Source organism: Pristiophorus japonicus, chromosome 7 (genome assembly GCF_044704955.1).
Source record: "Pristiophorus japonicus isolate sPriJap1 chromosome 7, sPriJap1.hap1, whole genome shotgun sequence".
NCBI classification, from domain to species: Eukaryota; Metazoa; Chordata; class Chondrichthyes; family Pristiophoridae; genus Pristiophorus; species Pristiophorus japonicus.
In genome coordinates this window covers 157,538,990-157,558,328 of record NC_091983.1, presented here as the reverse complement: position 1 = coordinate 157,558,328, position 19,339 = coordinate 157,538,990, and the positions used below count along the sequence as shown (strand labels likewise).

The 19,339-nt window shown below is 43.1% G+C and overlaps 1 protein-coding gene across 1 annotated transcript in view; it reads left to right on the top strand.

Annotated features, from left to right (window-relative positions):
- LOC139266646 (fibrocystin-like) overlaps nucleotides 1-19,339 on the top strand; it is a 630,313-nt gene that overhangs the window by 586,283 nt on the left and 24,691 nt on the right. Inside the window, 2 exon segments of the mRNA XM_070884234.1 lie at nucleotides 6,933-7,071; nucleotides 10,954-11,044. Of these exon segments, the coding sequence (XP_070740335.1) occupies nucleotides 6,933-7,071; nucleotides 10,954-11,044 (230 nt within the window).

Sequence of the window (19,339 nt, the reverse complement as noted above, 5' to 3'; positions counted from 1 at the left end):
CTTATACTGTAATATTCACCTTTAATCTTGCTTTGAATTCACATTAGTTAGGCAGAAGAATTATAAATGCCCTCATCCAAATATGTTTCATCTTTTCAAAGTTTAAGGCATATTTTTAACCCCTTCACTGGCCTCTTGTGTTTAGTGAAGATTGGTGGATCAAGTTCTGCACTTGGTAGTTCAATTTGAGGGTCAGTTTTATTTGCTATATTTTTTTTATGTTATAGTTATATTGTAGTCTATGGCAAACTATGGTTGACTTGTTATGCTTTATTCCTCATGTGTCTTCTGGTTGGCAAATGTTAATAGTTTTAGAGCTTTTTCTTGAAAGAGAGTGCTATTAGAACTCCCTTGTACTTCCAGGACAAGAATCCCTAGCTGTTGTTTATTTAAACTGTCTACAAGCTGCAACCATGCTTTGTTTTATTACTAATTAATAGCATTGCTCCAGCTGAAGAAGCTACTGGGCCATTAGATTCCTGCTCGCTGTAGGAAACCCCATGAACTAGATCAGATGAGCAATTGATAGAGGCCACATAGACCACTTCATCCTAGAGAAAGACATGACAAGGCAAAGGTTTCTTCCAGCTAAGGGGTAGTAACATTATCCATCGTACAAGATTCCACGAATACTTCACTTCCCCATCTGAAGGAGACCATGTATCTCACTGGATGATTGAAGCCACATCAACTGCTGCACTCTCTCAACTAAATTAACACATGGGAATTGAGAAGTCTTGCAGGGAAATGTAAAATGAAAATAACATAAATATCAGCTTTTAAAACTACAATGCTACAGATAAACATCAATTTTAAAATTTATATATCCTTAATATTTGTTAATTCCCAAAATTACATTTGAAGTGGAGTCTGTTTCATAAATATTTTGAATTTTCTTAGTGAAAGGAATGTCTTCAAGTATAGACTGTGGTTTTCAATTTCAGTGATATTTATCCTGCACTGCTCGTTGTGATGGATGGGAAGATACTAATAGCGCAAAATGGACATCAAGTTCACTTGTAAGAATTCTAATGTCACATAGAAAAATTAAACTATTTCCAAAATAGGTCATATTTGAAATCTGATTTGTTTGTAATGAATATAATTTCATTATGCAAATGCTGGATTAGAATATATGACTAAGAATGTACAGAACAATTAGCATGTGTATATTGCAGCTGTCCTTCATGTTGGTGGAGGAATTCAAGTGTAAAAGAGTGGGGCCAGCGATGGTGGTAAGAGTGTAACCAGACCCTGTTATAATGTATTTGTAGCCAAGTATGGGTGCATGTAGAAAGTGAAATCTTGAGGAGGCAGGTAGTGACCACGAAAGCAACATTTAAAGAGGTAGTGGGAACAGTTACAAGGGGAAGAGAGGGAACTGGTTATAGATGGATGGCAAGTGTATAACATTACAGTGCTTTAAACAAGGGGCTAAATTAGGTTATCATTAAGTCCATGAGGCTTATCTTGAAGGTGGAAACAAACAATTTTAATTATATTAATGCATAAGATTTTTTTATTTTCAATTATTTTCTTTGATACAGCAAATAGATTAGAGCTCACAACAAGGGGAGTTGAAAAGTCTATGATAATTTTGCTAATAAAATAATGATCATCATGTTAGTGTTATGCATGTTAATATTTTCATCATTACATCTGTCAAAAATCATCATCTATTCCTTGACATGTTGCATAGCAGTCCCATTTTTTAGATAGGGGCAACCAGTTATAATTAAATTTGCTTTTAACTGTTGTAATTTTAATACAATTTAATTAAAAGACGGAGATGAAGATACAGTCTAGGCCAACTCAGATGTTATCCAAGTCGAATTATCAGAAAGGCACTGAAATAATTAGGTGAAAATATATTTTGAGCTAATTGAAGTTAATTGAATAATTTTAACAAATCGTATAATAGCTTTAGTTTTTTTAAAAATTGTTTTCTGAGTGGAGCGTTTATTTATTAAAATGTGCAAATCTCATTAATTGTTTAAGTTTAATGTTCATTCAAGGTTGCCAAAATTGATCTCTTACATTAATATATTTTTTAGCTGCTTTTCCATTTATCTATCCACAAAACATAACTAATTACTTTGCATTATATAACTTTGCCCAACTGTAATTTAGCAATGAAACAGTTAAGTTGAATGGGGGGTAGAGTGTTTTGAGTTTGGGGTCAATAAAATAGTTGTGAAAAGTGGGCAGGTAGTAAGCTTTGAATTGATTAGCGCCCGCCATTTTGCAGCATTTTCACTGCATATCGTTGATAAAGTCAATGACAAAATATTTGCTCTCAGTATTGCCGAGTGGTCACACTTCTGATTTAGATAAATGTTATGTCTTAAGATGCTCTGATAATGACTCCAGAATGCAATGTATTGTACTTGAACTGTAGTGACCTTAGTCCATTTAATGTAACTCCAGAGTGAGGATCACATATGGTAACCTGCCTTTTATACTAGGCCTGGCACACCTGTACAGGTAACCTACAAGTCTCCCACTGCAGTGCCCTCTGGTGGCACATCATGTGTAATAGTACAAGCAGTAAACATGTTTGGATACATGACATCACTCTTCCCCAAATCATTAGTGCAAATCGCCTTCATGCATTGACTGTGCTCTGGGCTTAGCTCTATCTGATTGATCCTTGGAGGGTCGCTTCCATCTTGGATGAGTGGGTAGTGTTTCATTGGCAGTAGAGCTGCTGGTGGTTTCTGTTTGTGCGTCCATGACCACTCCATTCTCTCCCCCCCACATATAGGTTATGCCGGTGGCTCATTACATTCATATACATTCAAGTTCCCAAAAAAAATTGCATTTACATCATTACGTTTGTGGTACAGTTGTAAGGCAAGTACATTTGACTGGTGAGGTACATACTTAATACATACTTGGAATCAGTATTGGTGTCAACACCGGTGCGTGAGGAAAAACTAGTACCAGAACTGCTGAGTGGTGTCCAGATAGTCTGGTGGCGGCGCGGTGCCCAGTGCTGGCAGTGGGAACCCGGTTGGCTCAATTTGCCTGCTCCCGGGGCCTTTGCCATTGCTCCTCGCGTCGGGCAGGTTCACAGTTCCCTGTAACCTCCCTGTCCTTTCCTTGCATCCTGGGTCGCTGCTGCTCCCTGAGGAGCAGTCATCTGGCAGTGCGCAGGGGGTTTGGGATCTTGGCTGGTCCCGGTCCCATTTGGGAGAACCGTTGCGGGTGACCCTTTGTTCCCGGGTGTAGCCTTGGTGGCAATCGGGTCCGGGGGCTGCACCTTAGCGCAGTTTGCTCTTTCAGGCTCGTGGCGGTTGGTGCCATCAGGTGCCTCAGAGGTGGAGCCGATCAGGGGCAGGGTATCGATACCGGTGCTGTTGCCCTCCTGAGATCGCTTGCTCTGCAGCTTGTCTATATTAGCTGCTTGTGGCCACACTCCATGGTGCATCACTCTGGTCCCAGGGACGCAGGCTATAGCATTGGGTAGCTCGCTGGATCTGTGTGCTCCCAATGGGTGTTTGCCCACTACATTAACTGAATGCAGTTGAAATCCTACATCACATAACGTTTCATTACTCATTGTAGATAAACTGTAGCTCCGATCACAATCGCACGACTTTTCTTTGCTTATTACATGTATAAAACTCTGATCATCAATTACAAGCTTTACAATTAACTCACAGTTGCTATTACATTGATTGAGAATGTGGACCTGTCCCTTTAAGTGTGGTGGGTTGCTGGCCTCCTTTAAGAGAGCCTTGCTATCTTTACCCCAATATTCTTCTTCACTTGGTACCACATATTGCTCCATCAGCGCTGCGCCTCGTGGTCTGGCCACCGCCATCTTTTTCTTCAGCGCTTCACCCCATGGTTTGGGCGCCATCTTTCTTCCATCCACGATGTCGACTGCTGTGATCCTCTTCTCCCCGGGTTCTGCCACCGAGGCTGGGAAGTCGCCTTTGGATCCGATTTTCTTCCTCCGGAGTCCTGCCACTGGAGCCTGGAAGGTGCGTTCGGGTCGTCTCAGCTGGATCATCTCCACGCAGTCGTGCTGAGCGGTCTGTGCCTCGGGTGCTTTGCTGGTCTGCTCTCTGGTGCCAGATCCAACCTCAGGTGGGGGCTTGCTTTGCCTCTGAGTGTGGGGGACGTCGATCGCTGGAGGGATGAAATCTTCCCAGCTCCAATTGGATCTTCTCCATCCAACTTCTTCCAAGTAGAGTTGGTCCATTACCTGCAACAATCCACAGAGGTAACTTGTGCACCGCGCCATCATGGAGTACCTTTACATCCGCACTACCAACGACTGGGATAAGTTAATTGGTGCAGGTGCGCAGCTTTGCCTGAACCGGGACCAACTTAGGTCGTTCAGCCTGATTGTCGCATAGTGCCTCAAAGGCTTCTTGATTCATTACAGACTAGCTCGCCCCTGTATCCACTTCCATGAAGACTGGAACGCCATTTATCTCGACTTCCGTCCTCAACAGGGAACATTCTGTGGTGCAGGTAAACATGCCATACACCTCATCGTAGGGCTGAGCTGCCTCTCTGACTATCGCTTCATAATCCGCGCTGGATTCATGGCCATCTGCAGACTCTTCATCAACACAGTGAGTCATATTTCTCTTACACATTCGCTGGGGGTGGCCCTTTGTGCTGCAGCCTTTACACACATAGTCCTTAAAACGGCACTGGTGAGCCCTGTGATTCCCTCCGCAACACCAGCATGGTGCTTCTCGATTAGCCCCCACTAAGTTAAGGACACTGAGTTAAGGGACTTGGGAGCCTGTTCTCTCTCCCCTGAGAAGATTCACGTTCTACAGTCCAGCCTCTAAAAGGCACCATTCTGTGTATAGTACTTTCCGGGTTTGAGTCCTGAGGATGAGTCATCTGCCTAGAGCTGCAGGTCGAGGTCATCCATGCCTGGCTCATGGTGGTGGCCTTCTGCAGTGTGACTGTAGTATCCACAGATAGCAGTCTGTGAAGAAAGCCCTCATGGCTGATTCCGATGAAAAAGATATCCTGCAGCGCTTTGGTGTGGTGGCCGCCAAAATCACACGGTGCAGCCAGCCTCCTGAGGTCTGTAACATATTTCGCGATTTCCTGGCCTTCGGTGGGTATAAAACCGGTGTCTGGATGTGAGGATGCTCTCTTTGAGCTTGAGTTGTTCTTGGATCAGTGTTACAAGCTCCTCGTATGTCTTGGTCGTTGCCTTTGCTGGTGCCAACAAGTCCCTGACGGTGGGCCCACAACTGGTTAGCAGGATAGCTCTACGCTTATCAGCCAATGTGGCCGGATTATTGCCTGCCAAGTCGTTTGCTGTGAAGAAATGGTCGAGCTTTGCCACAAAGGCATCCCAATCATCACCATCGGTGAACTGCTGCAACGTACCAAGGTTAGCCATTTTCGCATTAAAGTCCGTAATCTCGTCGCCAATTGTTATGTCTTTAGGTACCCTGATAATGACTCCAGGAGGCAATGTATTGTACTTGAACTGTAGTGACCTTAGTCCTTTATTGATAACTCCAGAGTGAGGATCATACATGGTGGCCTGCCTTTTATACTAGGCCTGGCACACCAAGTCTCCCACTGCAGTGCCCTCTTGTGGCACACCTCAGTGACCATACAGCTGATGTACAAGTTTCCCATAGCAGTGCCCTCTGATGGCACATCATATGTAATAGTACAAGCAGTAAACATGTTTGGATAAATGACAATAAAAATAACAAGCAGTGATCAAATAACTCAAAGCACAACAGAAGGAAATTCTTTAAAGAGGGCAGCCAGACAGTTCATACATTCTTATTGTGCTCAAGATTAAGAAATAACAAACTCACATTTATATAGCATCTTCTACATCCCCAGGATATTCCAAAGCACTTTCGAGCCAATTAATTATTGAAGCAATATTTAGGTAGTAATAAATTTTGAAGTTTTACAAGAATTTAGCATAGCAGTATTTTTTTGCCAAAAGATGAAGCTGAATTCTAAAATAATGATAAGTCTGGCTAATTCTCAATAAAAACTTATTAAAAATATCATTATAATACATATTCCATTCACAAGCTTATAAGGTAAAGGTCAATTATTGTTTTAATATATTTAATACAATTGGTTCAGTTAGCTATCCCAATGTGGAAGGTCCTGGACTCAATTTCTGATCTGAGTGGATATGCTAGCTGGGCTGGCAGCAGGGCTGCTACTGTTTGCATCCTGGGCTTTAGAAAGGAAAAACCAGCACAAGTTCTGACTTCCAATTGCAAACCAGTGCCCAGCGGCCAGTGCCATAGAGCATAGTTGTGAGGACAGGATCGGGCTTGGGTGTGATTCTCCCCTAGTAGAACAGCCTGGCAGCACTCATTGTGTAGGTTCACATGTGAAGAGTGGCCATAGGGTTGAAGTGCCGGAGGGCTGCCAGTACATGTGGAACTGTACTTTGGAAAGAATCACCAGATTCAGGAAAGGAGAGAAGTAAAGGATCAATATAATACCTCCCTTATTCAGAACTCCCTTATCCGGAACCACCTCTCATCCAGATCCATTTCTGGCCACCGGGTGGCGCATGCATAGAACTCCGACATGAACAAATTGAAGTCCTTCCTCGCTGCCGACTCCCGCAATCGCTGGCCTGCCCCGCAATCCACCGCCCCCTGCCCCCCCACCATGATCTCTCTGCCGCAATCCCAGCCCTAAGCCAGCCAGCCCCGATATCCCCTTGCTCAGTACCTGTACCATCCAATTTAACATGATCACCCTTCGTCTGCAAAAATCCCTTATCCAGAACAGGCCAGGTCCCAAAGGTTCCAGATAAGGGAGGTTCAACTTGTAGTCAGATTATGATAGGAGCTATGAGTTGCAAAAATCAAATGTATTTTGAACTTCCATAGTGATCCAATAAAATAAATCACATTGTATTTTCTGCATCCTAATAACTTTGATATATTACATTTCAGAAACTTCTCATACTCCAGTTTACCAAGTAGCTTGGTTTATGTACGTCCCCAACAACTGTACATCCTAATACAACCCTCAGATGGAGAAATAGAGAAGCCGCTTCAGATACAACCTGTGGTGATTTTTCTGGATAACGAGGTAATGATCATCAAACAGTAGAACAAAGGGTTGAGCTGCCCTTGTGTTGGTTTAACAGTTTTAGTTCAATTGAAAACTAATAGAAAACTCAACACGGATCTATAGATAACAGACTCGGTTCCATGGTAGCACTCTCACCTCTGAGTCATAATGTTGTGGGCTCAATCCTCACTCAAGAAACTTGAGCACATAATCACTAACATTTCAACATAGTACCGAGGGAGTGCGGCACTGCCAGGATGAAACGTTAAGCCAAAGTCTCTTCTGCCCTCTCAGATGGATATAAAAGATCCCAAGTTACTTTTCAAAGAAATGCATGGTAATACTCTGTGTCCTGGCCAACAGTTATCCCACAACCAACAACTCTAAAAATACTCTGGTCATTTATCTCATTGCTGTTTGTTGGACTTTGCTGTGTTCAAATGGCTACCGCCTTTCACTACGTTACAACAGGAACCACACTTCAAAAATACATTACTGTTTGTCAAGCGTTTGGGACATCCTGAGGTCATGAAAGGCACTATGTAAATGCAAGCCGTTTCTTTGTATACTTCCAATTTTCCTTAGTGCTCCAGGCGTGCTAGTGAACCAGAAATATGGGCAAGACCTATCACACCCGACTCCAAAAATATCTGGTACTACGGCTTCCAGAGCTGTCATTCCAGCACTATCTGTTTTAAAGTAATAGGCTGATATAGCTAAGAAATGTCTTCGTTTTTTGCTTTGTGAATGCTGCTTCTATATTTCTTTCAGAATGCTGTTAGTTCTTTACACTTTTCATCCTGTGCCTGCCACCTTTTGTGATATGGCAATTTTGGAACAGAGAAGAGGAAATAACTGCAAGCCCCCTTGTCTGCTGCAGAAGTCATTTGCCTCAGTCTCTCCTGAGCCACAAACAACGATTTCCCTACCCAATCAGATTAACTGGTCATTCATCTCATTGCTGTATGTGTAATCTTGCTATGTGCAGATTGGATGCTGCATTTGCCTACGGTACAGTGACTACACTTCAAAAGTAATTCAATAGCTAAGAAGCACTTTGGGATGTTATGGAAATTCAAGTCTTTCTTCCTTCCTTAATGTAAGTATTTCAATATCGAGATGGAAGTTTTCTGCTTGTACGCTCACCAGCCCACGATTTTCTGCCCAGTATAGAGAATGAATGGAAAATCACAGCCAGCAAGTGCAGTACCAGAAAATATTATGCATTGATTGCATTATCTAGCTTCTTCTTTGCACCTCTTCCCAGTTTATTGGCTTTACAATGCTGTGAGGAAGATTCTTCAATCAAATTGTAGCTGTTCTCTTTTCAAAAAAGAAAGACTTGCAATTATATAGCTCCTTTCACGACCTCAGGACATCCCAAAGCACCATACAGCCAATGAAGTACTTTTAAAGTGTAGTCACTGTTGTAATGTAGGACTTGCTCAGCTGTAACTGTTGTAAAATGGCCCACATTAGGGCTTTTCCAATATGGGAGCTAATTTTCATCTGTAAAATTACTTCTAATTTGGTTAGCACTGCTTTGATGCTTGACTGACTCTCAAGTGCAAATAACACTCAATTATTGGAACGACTTTTGCATAATTATTCACAACACCAAGTGCAAACTCAACATTGTGGTTCAAGAGGAAAATTACAATGTAAATGACATTTAAAGGGATGGGGACAATTAAAGGGAAGGGTCACATATGGGTGACAAAAATTCAAATGCTTCCTGAGAGCCTTAAATGGCTTCAGCAGCCTTTGCCAAGGGTGAAAGAGCAGGGGATTAAGAAGTGTCAGGCAAAAATGAAAGGAAAGGGCGTTGAGGGTGTAGGCATGAGTCTCAGTGACTGAGCAGCCCATATTTGACTGCTGCTAAAGTCAAGGTGGTGCTGCATTTGCTGCTGTGAGGAGAGTTGATGTTTGTGCCAATTCACAGCACTACGCCTGTTTCAGGTCACAGTTGGCCCTTACTGTCCCTTCAGGTGCAAGTTCATTGCTGCGTGCAACCCGCAGGTTTTCTTACAACAGATGACATGCTCAGCAGCTGCCTCTCGGCTAATCCAGACCTTGAGAAGATAGGTTTCCCATGGCCATTGCTAGGTTGGTGATACCTTAATGCAGGTATGTTTGTCTTGGCCTATGTCAGGAATAAAGATCAACAGGTAGAAATTGCCTTGCGTCCCATTTGGTGGTGATAACATCCGGAAGGTGGGACATTCTGCGCTAGGCATGGAAGTCCCGCCCTGCTCGAAAATTTTGGGTTACCGACCCCAAAAGGAAATGGAGCACAAAATAATGCACTGCACTTCCTTTCTCGGGCGGTATGGAGCAGACGGGTTGGGAGCAGGATGCAGTGCTACGTACTGGGCTGGGTGGCGCTGCCGCATAAGAGGGGCTCTTCCATTCATTAAAGGGAATGGCCCAAGCTGTAAACTCTGCAGGCAAGAACTGGATTTCCATCGACCACTACGGAGCGGGGGTCCGATCCCAACAGCCCAGCACTTGAGCAGAGTGCCAGGCCAAACGATCACGGCACGGGCCCCGCGATGGTGCCGTCAATGAGGCGCCGAAGAAAAACGCCAACATTTTTTTGAACATGGCCGCCACTTCCCCTTTAACTCGTGCCCCATGAGTGCCTTCAGTCCCGTTCACGTCCCCTGAAGCTGTCGCTGTCATCGCCCGGTGCAACTTCAGGGGTCGCTCCCCAATTCTTGTTCTGGGGCAAAATGGGTTGCTGTGCGTGGCAATGATGTTTTCATCCCCAGTGCAGCGGAGCGGGGCGCTACTGGTTACCGCCACTGCTAAACTCTTGCGGAATTTAGCGGGAGTCGTTAGCGGTGCTGCGCCCGGATGAAAAGTCATTAAATGACCCCAATTTCTGGGCCCAAGTGTCCACCAACACGTCTGTTAATGACTCTTTCTTCTTCGTCATCCTCTTTACCCTTTTCCTCGCAGTAGACCAAATATGATGAAAATCCAATAAACCCATGGATCTAAAATGTTAGCTCCCAGCTGAAATTCAAGCTAAAAAAATCTTCTGCCTCCACTCAAATGTTCCCTTACATTTTTTTTGAGTGCGCGTTTTTTCCCATTTAAAAGCCGGTGAGCTGGTTGTGCGGAGCTCCAGAGTGCTGCTTGACTACTCAGCTTAAAGGGAACATTGCTCCACATCCTTCGCTGACATCACTTATACATAGTTCAGAATAAAACTTGCAAGAATCGCTTCTGGCAGCAATACCCGATATAGCTGCTTGCCCCTTTACATGCCATTTTGGATCTGTGGATAACAGGAAGTGGAGTAGCGAGGGCAAAGATCGCAAAATGGCTTTTCTGGCATCTATAATGTCACCAGAGCCTCATTTGAATTTATTCTTGTTGGTCCTCCTTGTTCAGATGGAAACTTTCTGCAGCTGAAAAATCTCAACCCCCCCCCCCCCACCCCCCCCCCCCACCCCCACCCCCAGTTTTTTTTTGACGTGCCGTAAACAGGGTGGGTTGCAGGCAGCTAAGAATTTTGTTGGATTTCACAGCCATTACTGCTCCGTTTGTGCCCCAAATTAGTGCACTAAGCAAACCAAAATGAGCCCAAGAACCTTTGCTGAAAACTTGAGTGTATGACTACTGGAAGCTTCCTCATAGCAGCTGGGGTTGAGTACTGGTGAATGTTTGCTTTGAATTGTTCTGTTATTAATCCACCAAATGTGTTCAATTGTCACAGTCAAGTCCAGGAATGTGGCACCTCCATGACAACAACAACATTAAATAGGGAATCAGATCACCGAGGGGCACTTGAACTTCCTTAGACATGCTGTTTTGAAACATTAAAGTGATGGAGGAGTGTTGAGGATGTTACCCTCCATCCTCCGTGCTATAATCCAGTATTTATTTTTGCAGGGACAGAGATTGAAGTCAGTGGGACATCCATCCAGTCCCTGGACCATGACTGCATCACTGCAAGGATCCACAGTCTCTGCCATTTTAAAAGGTTTGTTGTGTAAAATAGTGACTGGCTTACCACTGATGCTTCCAGTGAATTAACAGACCATATTTCCAAATTCCCTACTGGAGTAAAGCATCCCTGTGGTTCTGCTATATTTGACTGCCAACTAACAATTGTTTTACATAGCCTAATGTAAGAAATGACCTCATTTCACATCTTAAACTACAGGTTTTGTTTTAAAAATCATTTCAATTTAAGATAGACATTAGGTAAAAATGAATCGTAGCTGGTGAATGTGTAGCGAACCTGGAGATTTTTCTTGAATTATTCACAACATAATGTGTTGGGAAATGAAACCAATTTTATATTATATAATATTTATTTGTTGCTTATTCCCCTTTACTTTTATATCTAGGCCTGGAGTTTCCACTTGATTGCCACAGTTTTTTAGGTGCAAGTCCTCCGGTATCGGCGTAATCGGCGCAAAAAATTGCAGAATTTTAAACGTAAATTGCATTCAGTGCAACTCGGGTTTCCGTGATCTTTTGCGCTAGAATCCGACCCCGCACACAAAACTGACCACGCCCCCAGGGGGAATTCATCACCGTTGGGAGTTTCTGATAATTGCGTCATTTGCGGGCCTTCGAGGAGGCTCCAAAAGTTGAGCTGGATCTTTTGAGTGCACAGAAACTAATAGGTACATTTTAAAAGGTCTGAACTAATTTTTTTTTAAATGACTAAGGAACTGACTACTGTACCCCAATCTAACTAGAAAATAGTTTTATATATTGTTAAAGTCATTTCCAGTCATTTAAAATTGGGTTAAGCACAGGTGGTGGATTGACACTGTGATTTAAAATGCTTACTTTTTGTAAAAAACACATTTTCAGCTGTCGTAATCACACTTTACCAAGTTACCACTCTTAAATATATCAAGGACTATTTTTCAGTGCAATTTTTTTTATATATTACGTTTTGAAACACTGCCTGATTGCGCTGGGCTGTGGCAGAGTTTGCGCTCTGCGATACGCGAATGAGTTTGAGTGGAAACTCGGGGCGGGGGGAAAGGCACTTTTGAAAATGGCCGCATATGCACCAGAATCAACGATTGTGCCCAAAGCGGAAAATCTACTCCCAGACTTTTTATCAACCATACTATTCACCAATCCCTGACTGAGAGTGTCTACAAATGATCTGCACTAAATCAATGTCACTCTTAAAAGGAAAAAAATCACAAATGCTTGAAATCTGAAATAAAACCCAGAAACCTTGGAAATGCACAGCAAATAAATCAGCATCTGAAAGAGAAAGATGGGTCAATGCTTTGGATGGCACCTTCATCAAGAGTTCACGGATCACCACACCCAAGGTGTTGACCTTTCTCTTTTGGATGCTGGTGCACCTGCTGTGCATTTTCAGCATTTTCTGCTTTAATGTTTAGTCTTTCTGTTGTATGTGTGTGAATGTTTCACTGCCTTAATACGTGATAATTCAGTGTGGGGATTACTGAGTGTAATGTCCATCAGTTGCACACATCCGACCAATAAGGCCTTTACAAATAATTTGTGGGGCAAACTTTGTCAGGACTGGGAAATAGAAACATAGAAAATAGGTGCAGGAGTAGGCCATTTGGCCCTTCGATCCCTGCACCGCCATTCAATAAGATCATGGCTGATCATTCACCTCAGTGCCCCTTTCCTACTTTCTCTCCATACCCCTTTAGCTGTAAGGGCCATATCTAACTCCCTCTTGAATATATCCAATGAACTGGCATCAACAACTCTCTGCAGTAGAGAATTCCACAGGTTAACAACTCTCTGAGTGAAGAAGTTTCTCCTCATCTCAGTCCTAAATGGCTTACCCCTTATCCTTAGACTGTGTCTCCTGGTTCTGGACTTCCCCAACATCGGGAATATTCTTCCTGCATCTAACCTGTCCAGTCCCGTCAGAATTTTATATGTTTCTATGAGATCCCTCTCATCCTTCTAAACTCCAGTGAATACAGGCCCAGTTGATCCAGTCTCTACTCATATGTCAGTCCTGCCATCCCGGGAATCAGCCTGGTGAACCTTCACTGCACTCCCTCAATAGCAAGAACATCCTTCCTCAGATTAGGAGACCAAAACTGAACAAAATATTCCACGTGAGGCCTCACCAAGGCCCTGTACAACTGCAGAAAGACCTCCCTGCTCCTATACTCAAGTCCCCTAGCTATGAAGGCCAACATACCATTTGCCTTCTTCACCGCCTGCTGTACCTGCATGCCAACTTTCAATGACTGATGTACCATGACACCCAGGTCTCATTGCACTTCCCCTTTTCCTAAGCTGCCGCCATTCAGATAATATTCTGCCTTCCTGTTTTTGCCACCAAAGTGGATAACCTCACATTTATCCACATTATACTGCATCTGCCATGCATTTGCCCACTCACCTAACCTGTCCAAGTCAACCTGCAGCCTCTTAGCATCCTCCTCACAGTTCACACCACCAGCCAGCTCAGTGTCATCTGCAAACTTGGAGATATTACTCTCAATTCCTTCATCTAAATCATTGATGTATATTGTAAATAGCTGGGGTCCCAGCACTGAGCCCTGCGGCACCCCACTAGTCACTGCCTGCCATTCTGAACAGAACACTTCGAATGTCAGGATTATAAATGATTGTTAGTCGTATGTTTGGGGGTGTCACACAGTAAAACCTCACCCATTTTGTGACCAAGTTGGTCATATTTTTAAAATTAACTACTGTTCAGTAATCTATTTTTTCTGCATTCTGTAATAAAATCTGAGGGGTGACCTAATAGAGGTCTTTAAAATTATGAAGAGGTTTGCTAGGGTAGACGTAGAGAAGATCTTTCCATTTGTGGGGGGATTCCAGAACTATAAGATAGTCACTCATAAATCCAATAAGGAATTCAGGAGAAACTTCTTTACCCAGAGACTGGTTAGAATGTGGAACTCACCACCACATGTAGTTGGGATGAATAGCATACATGGGGAAGCTAGACAAGTACATGAGGGAGGAAGAAATAGAAGGATATGCTGATAGGGTTCGATGAAGTAGGGCAGGAAGAGGCTCATGTGATGCATAAACATCGGCACAGACGAATTGGACTGAATGGCCTGTTTCTGTGCTGTTAATTCTAGATAAATTGATTGGCAGGATGTATACAAAAGTAATACAGAAGCAAAATACTGCGGATGCTGGGAATCTGAAGTAAAAACAAAAAATGCTGGAAAATCTCAGCAAATTAGGCAGCATCTGTTGAGCGAGAAACAGAGTTAACGTTTCAGGTCGATGACCCTTCGTCAGAACGCAAACTTTCATCTGACGAAAGGTCATCAACCTGAAATGTTAACTCTGTTTCTCTCTCCACAGATGGTGCCTAACCTGCTGAGTATTTTCAGCATTTTCTATTGGTATACAGAAGTAACACTGATTAATTCATGTCATACTACTTTTCCCATTAATTGTGGGACTCTACTTGCCGATTCCACTTTCCATGTGCTTCAGCCAGGGTGCAGAGTTCCCCATGTGGGAAACTATACTCTTACCGCTTTATGGCACGTATTGGTAAATGCGTTGTCACTAGACCACTCACTGCAATCCTGTACACAAATAAAAAATAAGATTGATTACTATGTGAGTGTAAAACAAGACAAGGAAAAATATAGAAAACACATTTACGTGAAATTACTCATGTAAATAATTTTAATGAAAAAGTGGGTGCAAACCAGGATTTCCGGTTTTGTGGTTACACCTATAATTTTTGCGAAAAGTATTGAAAGGAAAAATTTTATTCCCATTATGATTTAAAATGCTGCTTAACATGTTAACACAATGTGATAACACAGAAGCACAGCAGTGCTCGCATCTTGAATGCAGGATATATCACAAGCACATGTACAGTTCAAGGATGATCATTGCTGGTACTTGCAGTTTTTTTTCGTAAAAGAACCAAGAACCTGATACTTGAGCTGTGAAGCGTGTTCTCATAATAACAGATAACACACCACCATGAAAAAATCACATTGCTAGGATGGATGCATGAGACAGATTACAGAATATGGATTGAACCTCTAAAGGCTAGTTGTTTTGAGCTTTAAATATTTAAATGAATTGTCAGTTGTCTGAGTAATGAAGATAAAAAGATTTCCCACTGTGCCTGTTTCTTTATATCTCTACTATACCCCAAAACATTAACGTTATCATAGTTTCACCTCTCTGGATATTAAATAGCTTCTTAGAATCTTTTCATGTTAATGAGCTGCATAGTGTTCATTTTTAGTATAAAATATTAAAGATTAAATATACACAGTGTGAATAAATGCATTTATTTAGGCTTGAAAGAGAATTTCAGTGCTGAGAAACCATCCAAAGGCATTTAAAATAAAAATTATCAGCTATTTTATACATTACAGAGTTATCGTCCCAACTGGGTCATCCTTAATAAACAGTTTAAAAAAAAACAAATATTACAATTACTCTACCGTGGTTAATATTAAAAGTGGGGAATTTATTTATTTAGATCATTTTGATCAATGGAATATTTTGAATTATGTTTGTCCAGACAGAGAGCACACTGCCCCAGTGGGGTATAGACAAGAAACTGAAAGTAGAACTGAATTGATTTTGTCACAAACTTTCTCTGATAAAGACCGGTCTGGATGTCAACCCTGCAATTTATGAAATGGAGATCATCAATGGAAAGATTTTGTTCATGAAAATGTTGGATCCTCAGCACATACATCCCCTACCTTGATAATCACAAAAGTTCTCCAAATAATTAAACACAATGAAAAAAATGTATATTTTGCACAACCTGATTGAATCGTAGAAATTCCATTTCTGCTTTTGTCTCATTTTAATTGGACTGAATCGCCTTATTTGGAATGTGATGAGTTGGATAAGCTGATTAATTCTACATACAGTGTTCATTGATTTAGTTCTTCAGAGAATGAATTGGATATTCTGGAGGTTACATAATGCAAGGAAATCCCAATTCTCCATGTCCACTCTTCTATATTGATGTCAGTGAATTTGGTCTGCTGTGAGATTTCTTGTTTGTTATCCTCACTGAGTATTTGGCCAAAATCTAAATACATTGAGGTGATCTACACACAAATACTCACTGGTGCGAGTACTCATTCATTAAGTTACCAACTCTTTCATGGAAACTAAGGAATAAGACAGAGATATGGATTGCCATGAAGCATGAGATTTTTGGATTCAGTTGAAATTTGTTAACATAGAAACATAGAAACATAGAAAATAGGTGCAGGAGTAGGCCATTCGGCCCTTCTAGCCTGCACCGCCATTCAATGAGTTCATGGCTGAACATTCAACTTCAGTACCCCATTCCTGCTTTCTCGCCATACCCCTTGATCCCCCTAGCAGTAAGGACCTCATCTAACTCCTTTTTGAATATATTTAGTGAATTGGCCTCAACAACTTTCTGTGGTAGAGAATTCCACAGGTTCACCACTCTCTGGGTGAAGAAGTTCCTCCGCATCTCGGTCCTAAATGGCTTACCCCTTATCCTTAGACTGTGACCCCTGGTTCTGGACTTCCCCAACATTGGGAACATTCTTCCTGCATCTAACCTGTCTAACCCCGTCAGAATTTTATATGTTTCTATGAGGTCCCCTCTCATTCTTCTGAACTCCAGTGAATACAAGCCCAGTTGATCCAGTCTTTCTTGATAGGTCAGTCCCGCCATCCCGGGAATCAGTCTGGTGAACCTTCGCTGCACTCCCTCAATAGCAAGAATGTCCTTCCTCAGGTTAGGAGACCAAAACTGTACACAATACTCCAGGTGTGGCCTCACCAATGCCCTGTACAACTGTAGCAACACCTCCCTGCCCCTGTACTCAAATCCCCTTGCTATGAAGGCCAACATGCCATTTGCTTTCTTAACCGCCTGCTGCACCTGCATGCCAACCTTCAATGACTGATGTACCATGACACCCAGGTCTCTTTGCACCTCCCCTTTTCCTAATCTGTCACCATTCAGATAATAGTCTGTCTCTCTGTTTTTACCACCAAAGTGGATAACCTCACATTTATCTGAGATACTGTGAATTATAAGTTATGGGAAATCCAAGCAGATTTTCAAGCATTGGTTTTAAAAACCTTACATCATCATCATAGGCAGCCCCTCGAAATCCAGGAAGACTTGCTTCCACTCTAAAAGTGAGTTCTCAGGTGGCTATACAATCCAATGTGGGAATTACAGTCTCTGTCACAGGTGGGACAGACAGTGGTTGAGGGAAGGGGTGGGTGGGGAGTCTGGTTTGTCGCACACTCCTTCCGCTGTCTGCGCTTGATTTCTGCATACTCTCGACGACGAGACTCGAGGAGCTCAGCGCCCTCCCGGATACTCTTCCTCCACTTAGGGCGGTTTTGGGCCAGGGATTCCCAGGTGCCAGTGGGGATGTTGCACTTTATCAAGGAGGTTTTGAGGGTGTGCTTGAAACATTTCCTCTCTCCACCTGGGGCTTGCTTTCCATGTAGGAGTTCTGAGTAGAATGCTTGCTTTGGGAGTCTCATGTCGGGCATGTGGACGATGTGGCCCGCCCAACAGAGCTGGTCGAGTGTGGTCAGTGCTTCGATGCTGGGGATGTTGGCCTGAGTGAGAACATTGCATCTATCCTCCCAGTAGATTTGCAGGATCTTGCGAAGGCAGCGCTGGTGGTACTTCTCCAGCGCTTTGAGATGTCTACAGTATATGGTTCATGTCTCTGAGCCATATAGGAGGGCGGGTATCATTACTGACCTGTAGACCATAAGCTTGGTACCAGATTTGAGGTCCTGGTCTTCAAACACTCTCTTCCTCAGATGACCGAAGGCTGCGCTGGCACACTGGAGGCAGTGTTGGACCTTGTCATCGATGTCTGTCCTTGCTGATAGTGGGCTCCCGATCCTGACCGTAGCCGTGATCCTGACCAATGGATCCACCACAGAGCCAATCCACGTCCGGACTGGGGTCGAGCAGGGTATCGTCATTGCGCCAACAACATTCTCGATCTTCCTTGCTGCGATGCTCCATCTCACTCTCAATAAGCTCCTCGCTGGAGTGGAACTAAATTATAGAACCAATGGGAACCTGTTCAACCTACATCACCTCCAGGCTAGATCAAAGGTCATTCCATCCTCTGTCATTGAACTACAGTACCTGGACAACGCTTATATATGCGCACATTCAGAGGCCGAACTCCAGCCATCGTCAACATCTTCACCGAGGCATACAAAAGCATTGGCCTTTCACTAAACATCCGTAAGATAAAGGTCCTCCACTAACCTGACCCTGCCACACAGCACTGGCCGCCGGTCATCAAAATCCACGGCACAACCTTGGACAACATGGACCATTTTCCATACCTCGGGAGCCGACTATCAGCAAGCCTTACAGTATATTCTATAGTAAAGGGGAAGTATATTCTACTGAATTGGCCCATAGTACTAAAAGTTGTGAAGGAAGATAGCGGTGTCTCTCAGTCACCTCTTCAGGCCTTGTGTTATGCTTCATGAATGCTAATTGAAGGCCGGCTGGGAAGAGACAATTTGATTTAATGTGAAGTTTCCCCACATGCGATATTATGAATGGAAAGTTGTGTCCAGAATACAAAGCGCCACGATCCTGCTAGTCCAGCAGAATCGGGACTATGCTTGCCTGTGGTGTGGGCATGGCTGCACCAAGAGGAGGAGAGCATGGTTCCCTGAACTTTAATAGCATTGGAAAATGTATGCAGGGAGACTGGCCCAAAAGCTGGTTGTCTGCCAATCTCAATATTGGATAAATCAGCAGCCCTCAAAGGGGAGTTGCTGGAAATTGCTGCGCGGGTGACTGAAGGGAGCAACAGAATTGGGAGCTTGATATGTGTGCAACGAGGGTGGCACCAAATGTTCCCTTCTTCAGTAATGGCTCATTGGAGGCATTGCTGTGGAGGACAGTGAAAGAAGTTGGCCCTGTTTGATGGAACATGCTGCTTAGAAAACTGGAGCGTTTAGAAACAATGATAACATTCAGAAAGCTGAAATATATGCCAGATCTTAAATGCAGAAGTAGAAAAATCATCACAATGAAAAAAAATTGCAGTGAACACATTGCAACCATAACAACCTTGCTTGAAACTTTTCACTAATGCAATCCAGGTTTGTTCAGATGCCATTTGCCTAGTTTATATTGTAGGGGGTGGTGTGGGGGTCAGGTTCACCTCTGACCTTCTGAGCGGTTCGAATCGCTCCCACTCCCTGGGTTCTAGACTCTGGATTTATTTGGGGGATGTGATAAAATGCAAGAGACAACTGGCTTGGTGCAAAAGAACTTTGGTTTTAT